This window comes from Parambassis ranga, unplaced genomic scaffold (genome assembly GCF_900634625.1).
Source record: "Parambassis ranga unplaced genomic scaffold, fParRan2.1 scaffold_66_arrow_ctg1, whole genome shotgun sequence".
NCBI classification, from domain to species: domain Eukaryota; kingdom Metazoa; phylum Chordata; class Actinopteri; family Ambassidae; genus Parambassis; species Parambassis ranga.
In genome coordinates, this window is record NW_021144810.1 from 150,441 (window position 1) to 163,569 (window position 13,129).

At 44.9% G+C, this 13,129-nt stretch overlaps 2 protein-coding genes across 4 annotated transcripts in view; both read left to right on the forward strand.

Moving 5' to 3' along the window:
- The first annotated feature begins 13 nt into the window (after positions 1-13).
- LOC114431305 (cytosolic phospholipase A2 gamma-like) lies at positions 14-4,655 on the forward strand. 2 transcript variants are annotated; one of them, XR_003670068.1, is made up of 14 exons: positions 14-225; positions 950-1,060; positions 1,200-1,342; positions 1,433-1,619; positions 1,695-1,800; positions 1,878-2,018; positions 2,107-2,172; positions 2,255-2,395; positions 2,509-2,655; positions 2,760-2,843; positions 3,345-3,499; positions 3,629-3,800; positions 3,968-4,237; positions 4,400-4,655. XR_003670068.1 is itself a non-coding variant. In XM_028398892.1 (14 exons), exons 1-14 carry the CDS (start codon positions 124-126, stop codon positions 4,434-4,436), a joined length of 1,761 nt encoding a protein of 586 aa, XP_028254693.1. In that variant the 5' UTR covers positions 14-123; the 3' UTR covers positions 4,437-4,655. The 2 variants fall into 2 exon arrangements, 1 of the variants encoding a protein (XP_028254693.1); XM_028398892.1 differs by having other exon boundaries at positions 3,968-4,136.
- Positions 4,648-13,129, forward strand: part of LOC114431306 (carbonic anhydrase-related protein 10-like) — a 55,943-nt gene continuing 47,461 nt past the window's right edge. For both annotated transcript variants that reach the window (XM_028398894.1, XM_028398893.1), the window contains exons 1-2: positions 4,648-5,645; positions 7,311-7,385. In XM_028398894.1, coding sequence (XP_028254695.1) covers positions 5,585-5,645; positions 7,311-7,385 — 136 coding nt within the window. In that variant the 5' untranslated portion in view covers positions 4,648-5,584. The remainder of the gene's footprint in view (positions 5,646-7,310; positions 7,386-13,129) is intronic.

Genomic DNA, 13,129 nt, shown 5'->3' on the forward strand with positions numbered 1-13,129 from the left:
ACTTCTTCCTGGAGTTCTGATCAGACCGACGTGATCACAGAGCAGCGGGCGGAGGAACTTTCCCATGCAGCGTGAATGAACCTTTTTACACATCATTTGAATTGAAAGTTACCACGCCCCAGCATGAGGGGAGCAAACACAGGTCTGCCAGCTGTGGTGGTTTGTCTTTGGCTTGTGAATTCAGGAGTTCTGGCTCGCATGGAGGGAACGCTGGCTGCCTCTGAGGTAAGACCTGTATTAATTACCTGGTAGTAGTTTTCTTAGGTATTTTTTTAATGTGAAAAAATGTATCCTAAACTGACAGGAGATAAACACAGAGTTTACCTTGTTGCTTCATGCATGGCGTTGGTTTTTGCCAATTATAACTCAGAACGACTGGTGTTCATATTGTGATGTGCCCTCAATTAAACTCTTCCAGTGGCAGACGAGGACCTGTAGAGAACACAATATACATAAATAAAAGAATGAATAAATACATAAAAAATCCATCTCTAAATACAGAGCACATCTGTGATTATGAAAACGGATATTTGGAGGCGATTGAAACAAACTGCGTGCATGTGTTTGGCACCCTCTAGTGGCTTTTGAAGATTGTACATATTTTTTTTCTTTCCATTTTCTTCCTAAACTTAAAGAAGCATGTTTGGTGCCTAAAGTCGAGCTGAGACAGGAACTTGGGGGTAGGAACTGAAACTCTTAGTGGGGGTTGGTGTTGATGAATTTAGCGAGTCAAAGGTCAGAATCTCTGCCAGGATTCACCATGACGTTCACCTTAGTGCTGAGATGGTCATACCAGCTCACTGTTGCTGCACAAGCCTCATTTGATATGAACATCACATTGATCAGAGGACAGGAATTCAAAAAGCATCCTTCTGTGTACAATAGATTTAACTTCTCTGCCATATCAGTGAGATTAAAAAAAAGATGTTCTGTCCTTTATCCTTTGCAGAAACTGGTGTATCAGTCACAGAGCCTGTGTGCTGGTGAGCAGGACTATGTGCAGAGGAGGAAACAAGTCGTTCTAGATTCACTCAGCAGTCTGGAAATGAACTGTACAGCAGTAAGAAATACAGTCTATGATTGTGTTGTGTTTTCTTCACCTTATTCAGAAATGTAGCAACACATTTATTACTTTGTGTAGCTAATGTAAGAAAAATTCATCTAATAGCATTTTGAATGATCAACGTCTCTCCATCCAGGACTCTGTTCCTCACATCGCCCTGTTGGCGTCAGGTGGAGGTCAGAGGGCAGCTGTGGCCCTGGTGGGGTCCCTCCATCAGATGCATCATGAAGGTCTGCTGGACACTCTGCTGTATTTTGGAGGGGTTTCTGGGTCAACATGGTAGCTATACTCACTGTCTATGCCCATGTCCATTATCTTACTCAATGTCTGCCAGCGCCAAACTAAGACCCCACATCCTGTCTTTGATAGGTCCATGGCCTCCCTGTACAGTGACCCACAGTGGAGCAGAAACATGGAGGCAGCAGAGTCCAGGCTGTCGGGTCCTGGGGTCAAACTGGAGGAGGCTCTGGGCTGGTTGGGCGAAAGGTCAAAAGAGGAGCACTTCTCTCTGACGGATGTTTGGGGGGTCTTGACCTCTGCTGGGATCATGAAGCAGGTGTGAGGTCAAACACACACACGTACTGTAACTTATAATTCTGGTCAATCAGAGAAATATGTTTTCTTTCATAAGATGGATATACGGCATCTTTCAGATGAGGCCAGCCGGAACGCCACCAACCCTTACCCCATCTACTGTGCCATAGAGAAGCACTGCTACACTAATGGGCCTATAGAAGGTACACACAAGCTCAACCGCTACACTGATTAAGTAAAATTCATTCTTAATGGAAAATGGACTCTGTCTGTCTCGTAGGAAAATGGTTCGAGGTCAGCCCTCATGAGGCCGGATTCACCGAGATGGGCCTCTTTGTTGAGACGTCCTATCTGGGCAGCAAATTCCAGAATGGAGAGCTGCTGGAGAAGAAGCCAGAGATGGACATGGTCAAGCTACAAGGTGTGTGTTTATAGTCTGAGCAGCTCATGGCAGAAGAGCTTTTATTTTGAAGGCTTTGCATATCATCATCATGCCATCATGCTTTCAGGTGTCTTAGGCTGCGCTCTGGCTCACGAGGAAGTGGTCAGAGACTTCATCCCTCCCTGGCTGAATGGTAAGCACAGCTTGAATTTCATCTTTACTGGCTATGATGTGTGTTTTACGTAACAGTCCTGCATTGTGTGTGTGTGTTTCAGTGCCCGAGTATGTAGACAGTGCTACTCAGGAATACTTGCGCACATACAACACCCTTGATAAAATAATTGCTCTGACCAAAAGCACTGTTGATGAGCCCGCTCCTTGGTCTGCCCTGGACGAGCTGCAGAAAACATTAGGAGGTAGAGATCCTGCTGTTTATTTTACGATTCTGTAGATACTTTTCTTTGTAGTTCATTTGTTCTTTACAATAATGATGCAGCAAATGTCTGATTTAGACTCCTATCTTTTGCAGACAAGGTCAATCATAATGAGTCTGCGCTGCTGGAGTCAAAGACTTTGGAAGAAAGAAAAGGTGTTTTTCAGCAGTGGAGCCAAGAGCTGCTGGCGGCAGTAGAGACCTGGACCCAGAGCCTGGAGGAAGGAGCCTTTAAAACACATGGTCAGTCCATGATACAGCACATGCACAGACCTGACCTTGTCTACGTGATGTTGGGCAACAAGCACAATTTTAAAAATGCTTTTTCTGTGTTCGTTTTCTTCCAGTTTCTCTCCTTACGAAACAAATCCTTCCCCTGGTGATGAGGTGGGAGTGGGGAACAACCCCAAACTTCCTCTACCAATACCAAGGTGAGAAGACGTGGTGTTTGTGCTTAAAGCTACAGAGCAACACTGCCTCCTTCAGGCAGTCAGAGTAATTGCACAGTTACTGCAGGTTGGATCTCATTTTATGGGTCATGGAACATGGGCAGACACCAGGTCTAGCCAAAGGGGTTAACAGGGGTCAAAACAACCCATAAAATGCATCACGTTGATTGTAGTCACATTACAGGCAGGTTGTTGGGTGATTGAGACAAAAACTGTCACTCATTTTCTTAAAACAATGCAAGCTAGCTGGCTAATACGGAGCTTTGCTATATATATATATATATATATATATATATATATATATATATATATATATATATATATATATATATATATAAAGCCACCGTATATTACCATCTTAGCAGCAAATGACACAATTAGCAGCTTTAACAACTAAAACGCCAGCTTTCCCTTATGAGTTTGGGCAGAACAACAATGATGCATATAAGAGGAAAGACTGAGAAATGCTGAATTTCTGCACAGATTCGCCTGTTCCAACATGCCTGCGAACTAAAGAAAGCTTCCACCTGGTGGACGCCGGGCTGCTGATTAATGTGGCCTACCCTTCATTTCTGGGAGACAAGAGAGACATCGACCTCATCATAGCACCAGAATACAGCGCAGGAAACATGTTTGAGGTATTTAAACCTGCGTGAATCGTAGCTGATGATTTCTGCAGCTTCATGTTGATTCCTAATGAAGAGCGACTTATTAGGAAGTTGCACATTTAGAGGTTTAAAGACAGTAATGTTCTGCTCGTTGTGCAGACTCTGACTCTTGCCAGAGACTACGCAGCCGAGGTGCAGAAGCCTTTCCCGGAGATTGGTGAGACAGTCCTGCAGGACAGAGACTGGCCCAAGGACTGCTACGTGTTTGAAGGAAAAGGGAAGGAACCCACCATCGTTTACATGCCGCTCTTCAACAGACAAAACTGCAAAGGTCTGTTCCCACACGCTTCCTAACATTTCCTCCACCTTCATGTATCCAAAAACTAAATCACACTGCGGCTTCCCACACCTGTCTAAAACCAGGAGCTACTGTGACCTCTGAATGAACTGATTCTAATTTTACAGTAGCCTAAAAGGATCCTCGCTGTTTTTATACAGATGCAGAGGAGTTCAAAGCAAAGATGGAGGAGTTCTCCACCTTCCAGCCCCCCTTCAACCAGGAGAAGATCAAGTTTTTGTTGGAGACAGCCAAGGCTAACATGAAGAACAACAAGGAAACTCTGCTGAGGGAGATAAACAAAGCCGCCGTGCGCCGACAGAGCAAGAGGTGTGGACGGGCCTGAGTGTGTGTGTGTGTGTGTGTGTGTGTGTGTGTGTGTGTGTGTAGATGGAGATGAAGGAATCAGATCGTCCTACAGCACTGTCAATGTAGGTCAAAGCTGAATCTCATATCTCCTTAGAGCATGTAATCTGTGAGCTCACAGCGAGACAGGGGGATGACAGAGGCTCGCTGTATCTGTGTGATCAGAGAGAGATGTAACCATGATGGAAAAATAACATGCATTCATTCCTCTCTGTCTCCTGTTCTAGGTCTCTGCTGTGCCCGGTCTCTGACTCTTGTCTGTAGGGTTTTGTGTGTTTGATTTCATAATACATCACATTTTATACTCAATGGTTTGTTACCAAAGTGTTTCCTTACAGAGGAAGACAGACAGGAATCAGAAAGGAGAGCTGGGTTCCTGCTGAAAAAATCAAGCAAGTCAGAGTAAAGTCCCATTTAAAAAAGAGGTCATTTAATTCTAACTTTAACCTCAGAGGAAAATGTTTTTAAAAACCCGACAGTTCTACAAGGATTTTTCCAGAAAACAGACAATCTGTTGTTTTTTTTAATTCCTCAAAATGTATTTTTACAGAATTCTTGTGAAAAGTGAAAGAAATGACGTCATTATTATTCATATAAGTATTGTTATTAGACAGAACTGCACCAAGCCCATATTCGACATATAATCGATGTAAACGCCAATAGATCAATGTTGATACAGTTAGTATGCTGCTCAGAGGAGCTGTAGTAACCCCATGATGACACCAGAGGGCGCTCATCCTCCACAGCAGGTAAGCGTTAGGAGTGTTTATGTAGGTCAGAACAACCAAGCACTCAACCAGACCATCTGCATACAACACAGCGCGTCCACAGCTACTTTAGTTTATTGAACCATGAGGAGAACATTCACTTTTATCTGTGTTCTAAACTAGTTTCCTGTTCTGTAAAGTTTGGGACTCACACTGAGCTCATACTCAGTTTGTCTTTGTATTAAACCTTTTTGCTTTTATGCGTATCTACGAGTTGAAGATGTTCATTTGTCGCGACTCTGACATCACATCGCGTCGTGGGCATGTCGCTGCTCTCCGTCAGTCCGTGCGCTCTCGGTGCGCTTTGCGTCGTCAGTGAAGTTGCTGCCTGATCCGCTGCAGTCGCAAACATCTCCAGCAGAGAGGAAGAACATGCAGCGGACTCCACGGCGGAACTCTGTGAACGGTGGACACACAGAGGAGCGAGATGTGTGACAAGCCCGGAAATGATGCCTGAGCACCAAAGCGGGTAAAAGCGAAGGAGGACCGAGTCTCTGCCGCGAGGCTTTCAACGCGTTTTAACACGAGGACGAAGACGGGGAAGGAGGAAGAGGAGCAGGGAAAATGCTCAAAGTTTGGCCGTGTCGTCTACAAGTGCCACCCCGCCACAGCTGCAGACAATGAGCGTGAATTATTGAACGAAGAATGCATGTCGTTTGGGATTTATCTGTGATTCTGCAAACATACATCATCTGCACTTCATCAGGTAAGAACGCAGAAAGGAAAGAGGCTTCACAACTATAGGCTCAGTGTACTCCAGGAGCTGTTGTTATGAAAATCTAGTTTCACTGTAGAAGTGTAGAAAGCAGCACAGTATCATCAAACAGCTGCTGCCTGACCAGCACAGCTTCTGAGCAGTGCGCAGTATACTGAGACTGCACACATGTGTGAAGAGCATCACTGCCAGTGTCAAAGCCCGGTCAGTGTCACGAGTCAGGACTCATCAGCTGCTGAAGCTGCCAACCTCTGCGTCTCAGCCCAAACATGTGCAGCTAGAGATCTGAAGAGAGGCAGCATCATGCATGCAGCAGCCCTGCAGCCATTCAGAGTTCAGAGAACTTTCTGCAGCCTTCATTTCCCATCATGCCCGGTGCACACACTTCATAGAGCTTCAAGTATCTTTTGTTACACGCTGCCGAAGATGCATCCGGATCATGTGTGGCATCTTTGAAAGGGGAGAGGCTTCTCCACAGAGCTGGTAACATGCTGAGCTGTGGGCTGACACATGGAGACTGTAAGGAGTACTGTTAAACACATCTGTTCCTGCCAGGGTCTCACTCCCACAGCCGAACATTTGCAGCAGGAGGAAAATGAGTATTTTTACTCTAAGTTGGGCACGTCGGAGTGTCAGACACTGTTTCCCGTTTACAACACGTCTGTGTGTGGAAATGGTGCAACAAGCCTGTCACACCCCGGCGGCTCTGTTTTAATTGTGCTGAGCTGCTGCCAGGCAGGTCGGCTGGATGGTGGCGGCACCACAGCCCAGGTGAAAGGGCCAGAGGCCAGAAACACACACACAGGACACCAACGTGTAAACTAATGTGCACCACAGGAGGCTGTAGACCTTCCATAGGGACTCACTGCACACACACACAAACACTCGCATCTCCAGGATGACCAAGCCTCATTACAAGTTTAACACAAGTGTAACTGTGGACCAGCCATAGCATCAGATTCTGTGGGTGTTAAAGCTTGAATGAAACGTCACTGCCACACAAAGTATAAAGACTGTTTTCAGCTGGGACACACCTCAGGGCCCCTGTGGTTGCTTTCTCTCTGTTGTTGTTGTCCCATTCGCCACCTGTCCACCAGAGGGCCTTAAAGTGTCTTCCTCTTCCTGGTCAGCTTACCTGGCCCCTCCCCTGTGCTCTACACCACATGTAATGCTGATGAAAGACGTTTTGAAGTGTTATGTCAGGCGCTCTCGCTGGATTGGTTTCTGTAATGGTGGCTAATGTAGCAGTTGGATTTTCTGGCTCACAGACTGATGGGTTTGACACATTCATATGCTCACAGGTTCTGTATGTCCAGTTATGTTGTGTGTTCTTAGCTCTTCAAGTGCCACACTTGCAGTGATCTGGGTTAATGTTATGCAAGCTGGAAATGGTCAAACTAGACGTTTTACTCCCACTTGTTTTAATTACAGCTTTTCTTTGTACGGAGGCATTGGTATTGTTTACAAGAACCTGATTCACTCAAGTAATATAAGCAACATTTAATTATGTGATGCCCCATCGGAAATCCTTAAATAATCACCTACATGTACCGTCCACTGTTTTATGTTTTTCAGTGATCCTGCTTGTGTGTTCCACAACGGCATGAAAAAATGAGACTATTTCACACACTGATGATTTTTTCCCTCTTTCTGCAGCTCAACCTATTACATCCAAGCTTGATGAGAGTTGGTGGGCTTATAAGGACGTTGTGCAGGGAAGCTTTGTTCCAGGTAACATTCTGAACACAAATACACATGGAGAAGCTTGAACAGTTCACATCCTGAAGGCTGACAGCCATGTCTCATGTATATATATATATATATATCCACATCCTGAAGTGACTCAAGTCTGAAAAAAATATGATTTGAGTCACATCAACCCCCCGCTTCACTCAGGTAGTCTGCATGTAACCCAAGATCATTTTAATCCCATTAATTAACAGTGTGTTGGGTGTGTGAGTGATGTGGTTGGTACAATGGCAAAAACTGGCTGTTACTGTGCAGACAAGTGGAAAGGAAGCTGAACATGACATCACTTTGAAGAAATATGATGAAAGGCCAGTTCAGACCAGTTAGCTGGAGAACATACCTGCAGTCAGACGTGTGTTTTAGGTTCCGCCATGACAGTGAGAGCCCATAATAGAAAGACGCTTTATCCAATTACCTGGAAAGAGTCTTCATGTAATGTAGACGGTGGTGAGTGTCCAGATGGTTCTGTGTAACAAACCATCTGGCTTGTCAGGTTAGGGAGAAACCCAAAGCTCAGAGAAAGGGAAGAAAGGAGAAGTACATGAAGTTCTTCAGATTTTCAAGGTGTCCCATCTGTCAATTAGAGAGTCCTGCATCCCCTCAGAGCCCACTATTTTGCAGGAAGTAGTGAGAAGATGTTCTTCCCCTCATCTTCCGTTGTGGCTCATGTTCTGTGTGTAGTTGTTTCTGTGGCTAGGCTGACATCATGGGCACCAATCACAGAGCACGTTAGTAAATGAGTGTGAGGATTATTCAAATGAGGCGCACATCCATGCACCTTCACACCTCCACTGTCACATGCAATTAATTAACTCCAGGCAGGGTAAGGGAGTCGCTGGGCTGATCTCTGTGGCTCTGTGTTACGTTGTAAGGAGCCAAAAATTATTTTAATGACTGTACTTTTCAAATCAACTGAGTTTTAATTTGAAGTTTCATGCTGGAGCAAGAGTCACGCTTTTTAAACACCGCGCTTCCCATTTTAGAGTGAGACCGAAGAGTGTGTGTGTGTCTGTGTGTGTCTGTCTGTGTGTGTCTGTGTGTGTGTCTGTGTGTGTGTGTGTGTGTCTGTGTCTGTGTGTGTGTCTGTGTCTGTGTGTGTGTCTGTGTGTGTGTGTGTGCGTCTGTGTGTGTGTGTCTGTGTGTGTCTGTGTGTGTGTGTGTGTCTGTGTCTGTGTGTGTGTGTCTGTGTGTGTGTGTGTGTCTGTGTCTGTCTGTGTGTGTGTGTGTGTCTGTGTTTGTGTGTGTCTGTGTGTGTGTGTCTGTGTGTGTGTGTGTGTGTGTGTGTTTGTGTGTGTGTGTGTCTGTGTGTGTGTGTCTGTGTGTGTGTGTGTGTGTGTGTGTCTGTGTGTCTGTGTGTGTGTGTGTGTGTGTGTGTGTGTGTCTTCTGGGAAATCTGAGTCTGTCGGTAAGCTCATCACATCAGTGAGTGCCGCCTGACTTTGACTCCAGCTTCTTCACCCTCGTCTGCTCTCACCCTGCACCGCTCTCTTTACTTTGTGTTACTGCTGTGCCAGCAGAGGAGAAACATCTGCTTCAAGCTGTTTTTTTGGAGAAGTGGGAATACAGTCAGTGAAAAACTGGAATTGTATTCAGACTTGGGTCACTGTGTCATCTTGTGCTCATAGTTGCTGTGATCACCTTTGCAGCCACATGATCAGCTGAGATTAGAGTGAGACAGTGCTGTGGGTGTTTGTTCAGCAGGAAAATGGTGAGAGAGAGACGTCTGAGAGGGAAATCGCTTCTCCATCCCTGTAAGATTACTGCGAGGTCCATGCTGGTTGTCATGAACGCCGAGGTGCTCAGAATGATGAATAAGAGGGGGGAAAAAAGTCTGGTTTGCCCATGAGCTTTTACTTTGGCACCGTAAAATGTGAAACTAAATATAACATGAGATACAGTATGCGCCACAGATGCCATGGAACAATGGAGAGTCTTTGGCAGGCGGGGATGGTAACAAGCATTTCTGGTCCTCTACGTCTTTTCACAGGATCACATGCCGTCTCCGTAGGTGCTGCTGGAACACCTCACCGGCCAGGCTTTGTGCCAGTTGTTTTTTTCAGGATCGACATGATCCTTGAACCAGAAAGGATCCACTTAATGGGCAGAACATGAATCAGCACCTTACCATTATTGTTGCAGCTGTAACATCAGCAGGGAAGGCTGCTGCTACTCTGGCAGGACTAGCTTCAAGGTTTAGCTGCACTGTTTAGCGTCAATGTCTGTCAGTGTCCTCAAATGATGATGTGTGGGAGTAAATTCACTTAGCCTCTGAGGACAGGTAGCCAGGTTCCACCTCTACATAGACTGTGGATCAACAAAAGCTGCTCAGCTGTGATTGGACAATACTACTGTTTGTCCAGCGCCATGTCTTATACAGCCCCTCAAACAATGCATGCTGGGAAGTCTGTGTATGTACTACTTTAGGTTCTTTCTTTAATTAGTTGAGTGAACTCTCAACAGTTCAGCTGTTCAAGTAATCATTAACAGAACAAAGAGGTTCTGAAGGGGTCTGAAAGAGAACTGTGGTGTTAAAATGATTAAAGATCAATTGATTCCACTGATTTCTTGTGCAATATTTCATAGTGTTTCTAATTAATGAACCTGGAAAAGGAAGATTTTTTTTAATCACTATACAGTTACTGTATGCCTCCATCCTCTGTGAAGGCGCCGGCTCGTCTTCCTCTCGCTGTCATTCCTCCGTCTGTCTTTGCGTCAGGCTGTAAGGGGCGTCAGGTTCATCCTTTCGTTGTACAGTTCTTATGTATATTTGATCACATCTGTGTCTGCTTGTCTCCCTGTCTCCTTTCATCTTCTCTCTCCCCTTGCCTTTATTCTCTCTCATCTCCTCTGCCCTTCCAGCTCTCCTTCTCTTCCAGCCCTCCTTCCCCTCTCTGTGCGTGGCTGGTCCACTTTTTCTTTGCCTCTTCTTTCTCTCTGTCAATCTTTTCTTTCAGCATCTCTTCATCTCGTCCCCAGTCGCCCATCTTTCTCTCGGTCTTTGTTATCCCTCTCATTTCTCTTCTCCGTTACCCTGATTGGACCCCGAGATGTTCCTATCATTCATATAAAATCACTTGCAGCAGGAGGCCCAGTTAAAACCTCTGAGGAAATCTGGACGGTGCACCGTGGTTAGAGATCACTGATGAGGTCGCTTCCTCTGTGAGCCTTTACCTATGATTGAAAGATGGGCAGTCAGGTTGGATTTGGTGGTTATGCTAACCTAAAATGTCACCAAAGGGACCAAACAGACTCAGGTGACTAAAATCTCTACTCTTCAGTGTTTGCATTGTAGGGGATGAGTGAACAAACAATACAATTAAACAGTGAACCAGTGAGAACAATGAGCTTCTATTTAGCCACCAGTGAGGAAACTGATGTGAACCAGCTGGTGTCATCTCAACCTGTCGGCTTGGTGTGTTAGGAGCTCTCCTGGGCTGTATATGTAAAACCTGCGCAGACAATCTGGCAAATTCCAGGTTTACTTGTTCTACTCATGGAAGTGTCGCATAATGACTTCTGTGGCTCTGAGGGCAGATTTTACAAGTCTGAGAAAAATAAATAGCTGTGATGAGGTTGTCTGTGCTTGAAGCTTGCAGGTTGAAGCGTGTCATCGAGGTAGCGTTTATCAGTCAAGAAATCTGCTATCTTGTTGCATTATGAGGATTTTAGGATTGAACCATTTTTTGGAGCATGTCTCATACAGGATAAAGTCAGGATATCTCTCTGTGCTGCTTCAGTTTCGCTCTTTAGCCGTGACAGGCGGGATGAAAATGTGCATATAGATTACACTTTGTTCATCAGAGGAGGTTCGTCAGAGGATGAAGCCAAGCCTAATTTCCCTGTTAGGCTGAATTTGAATAGTTCAGAGTCACTGGAAATGTTCTGTTTTCACCCTGATTTGACTGTTGTGTCAGTATCAGTGTTTGTGCGAGTCCCCTGACACTGCCAGCTGTTCTGTTTTCACTCGCTGTTTACCTTCTTTAGACATTAAAACAGGGTAAGGGGTTAGGTAAAAGTCACCTTAAACAAATTCCTAACATTACACATGTTTAAAAGGGAAACTGCTTCTGTCACATGGTCAGTTTCAGCAGCCATAGGGAGACCCCGCCTCCATCCACACAAGGCAATGCGGCCAAACATTCTGTTTTCAAGGACTAAAATATCCACCTCTTGTTATGTTTCCCTGGTGAGGATGGGCTGGTGGATTGGCTCACTTCTATAGCCTGCCGCAAGTGGTCATTAGAGGAACTGCAGTGTTTGGAATGGAGTGTTCATATTTAAACCCCCAAGAGGTTTCTGCTCATTCACAAGCTCAGGCACAAGCTCACTGAGTGGCTAGCGTGGCTAATACTCTCTGCCCTCTTAATTGATCATTGTATGTTTAAGAAAGAAAAGAATTGAAAACATATCTGTTCAAAACTCAGGTGAAATAAACCTTACAAATATACTTGCATCTCATGATCGGAGCATCAGCTACACTAAACCTCTCAGTCTCTCTTATCCGTCAGTTATTAAAAAAAACCCACAAAGCTGAAGTATTGAACTGTAATATTTTTTTCTGGCTGCGAACTGGTGCGACTGGATTCTGCTTCCCCTTTTAAGTTTCTCTGCTTTCTCAGCTCGGCTCAGCAGGCTGAACAAACTGTCAAACTGCCATTCTGAAACGCAAGTTGTCTGCCCAGTGTTGTCAGAGATAGCAAAGTGTGTGGTATGTGTGTTAACCTCTAAAAATGCAGTAACAGAAATAGATCTATTTTTTTGCCTCAGACGTACAGCACAGGAGCAAAAAGCCCTAATCAAACTATTCTTAAGCAAATGCCAGGTAAAAAACTCGAGTGTTGTCTGTCCTGCCAAATCTGCACTCCCTGTCTTTAGCAACCTGGCTTGTGCACATTTAATTCATTGAGTCAGAGCGATGTTTTTATAGGCTTCTCATCATGATTTATTTTTAAAAAATTGGTCACAATCAAGATCAGTGAGATTCTGGGGACTGTGTGCTTCTCTGTGCCTGCCTGGCCGTGAGAATGAGGAGGTAGGAAAACAGGGGAAAAAGTGCGAGGAGGAGTGGGTTTGGCGATGAGGAATAGAAGAAAAAGCGAGATCTCAGGGGAGCTGCCCTTTCCTCCTGATGGATCTCTACACCAGCTCTGACTGCGTTTCCTTTGTGTGTGTGTCCACTGCCAGCCTTAAAGGGAGTGGAGGAGTAAAGGAAGGATGAGGAGGAAGAGGGGAGCTCAGGGGATTGAGACCATCAACCTCCCAGCTCTTTCCAGCAGCTACAACCAGGTTTAAATTTAACAACAGGGGTGGTGTGAGAGGGACAGACAGGATTTTATAAGTATATACAGTTTGCAGTTAGATGTCTATAAATATAATGGTTGTCAGTAAACAATTTATTTGCTATTATATATCTATTTACTTTCCCTCTGGCCTACCAGTCAAATCTCTCCCAGCATATTTGAGTAGATCCACACCTGTTTCTCTGTTCTTCACTTTGTGTTGTGTTCATGCAGAGTCTAAGCTCTAATGCAGTGCTTAGAGAGTGAAGTGATGGACACCTCTCGCCCTCTTGGCCAAATAGAGTGGGCTCATTTAACCGTCTGTGGTTAAATTAGACGAGAGCTTAGCCAGTCGCATACCGCTTTGATGAGCACGCAACTTACTACTGTGGTGAAATTTGAGCAGTAGAGATGTATAAAATACTAAAAGATCTTAACATGGTATCT

Bases quoted from the DNA above. Each gene is read 5' to 3' on its own strand.
- LOC114431305 (XM_028398892.1), top strand. From the start codon at position 124: ATGAGGGGAGCAAACACAGGTCTGCCAGCTGTGGTGGTTTGTCTTTGG. The intron at 1,343-1,432 runs GTAGCTATACTC...TGTCTTTGATAG, and splicing joins GGGGTTTCTGGGTCAACATG to GTCCATGGCCTCCCTGTACA. The intron at 2,173-2,254 runs GTAAGCACAGCT...TGTGTGTTTCAG, and splicing joins CATCCCTCCCTGGCTGAATG to TGCCCGAGTATGTAGACAGT.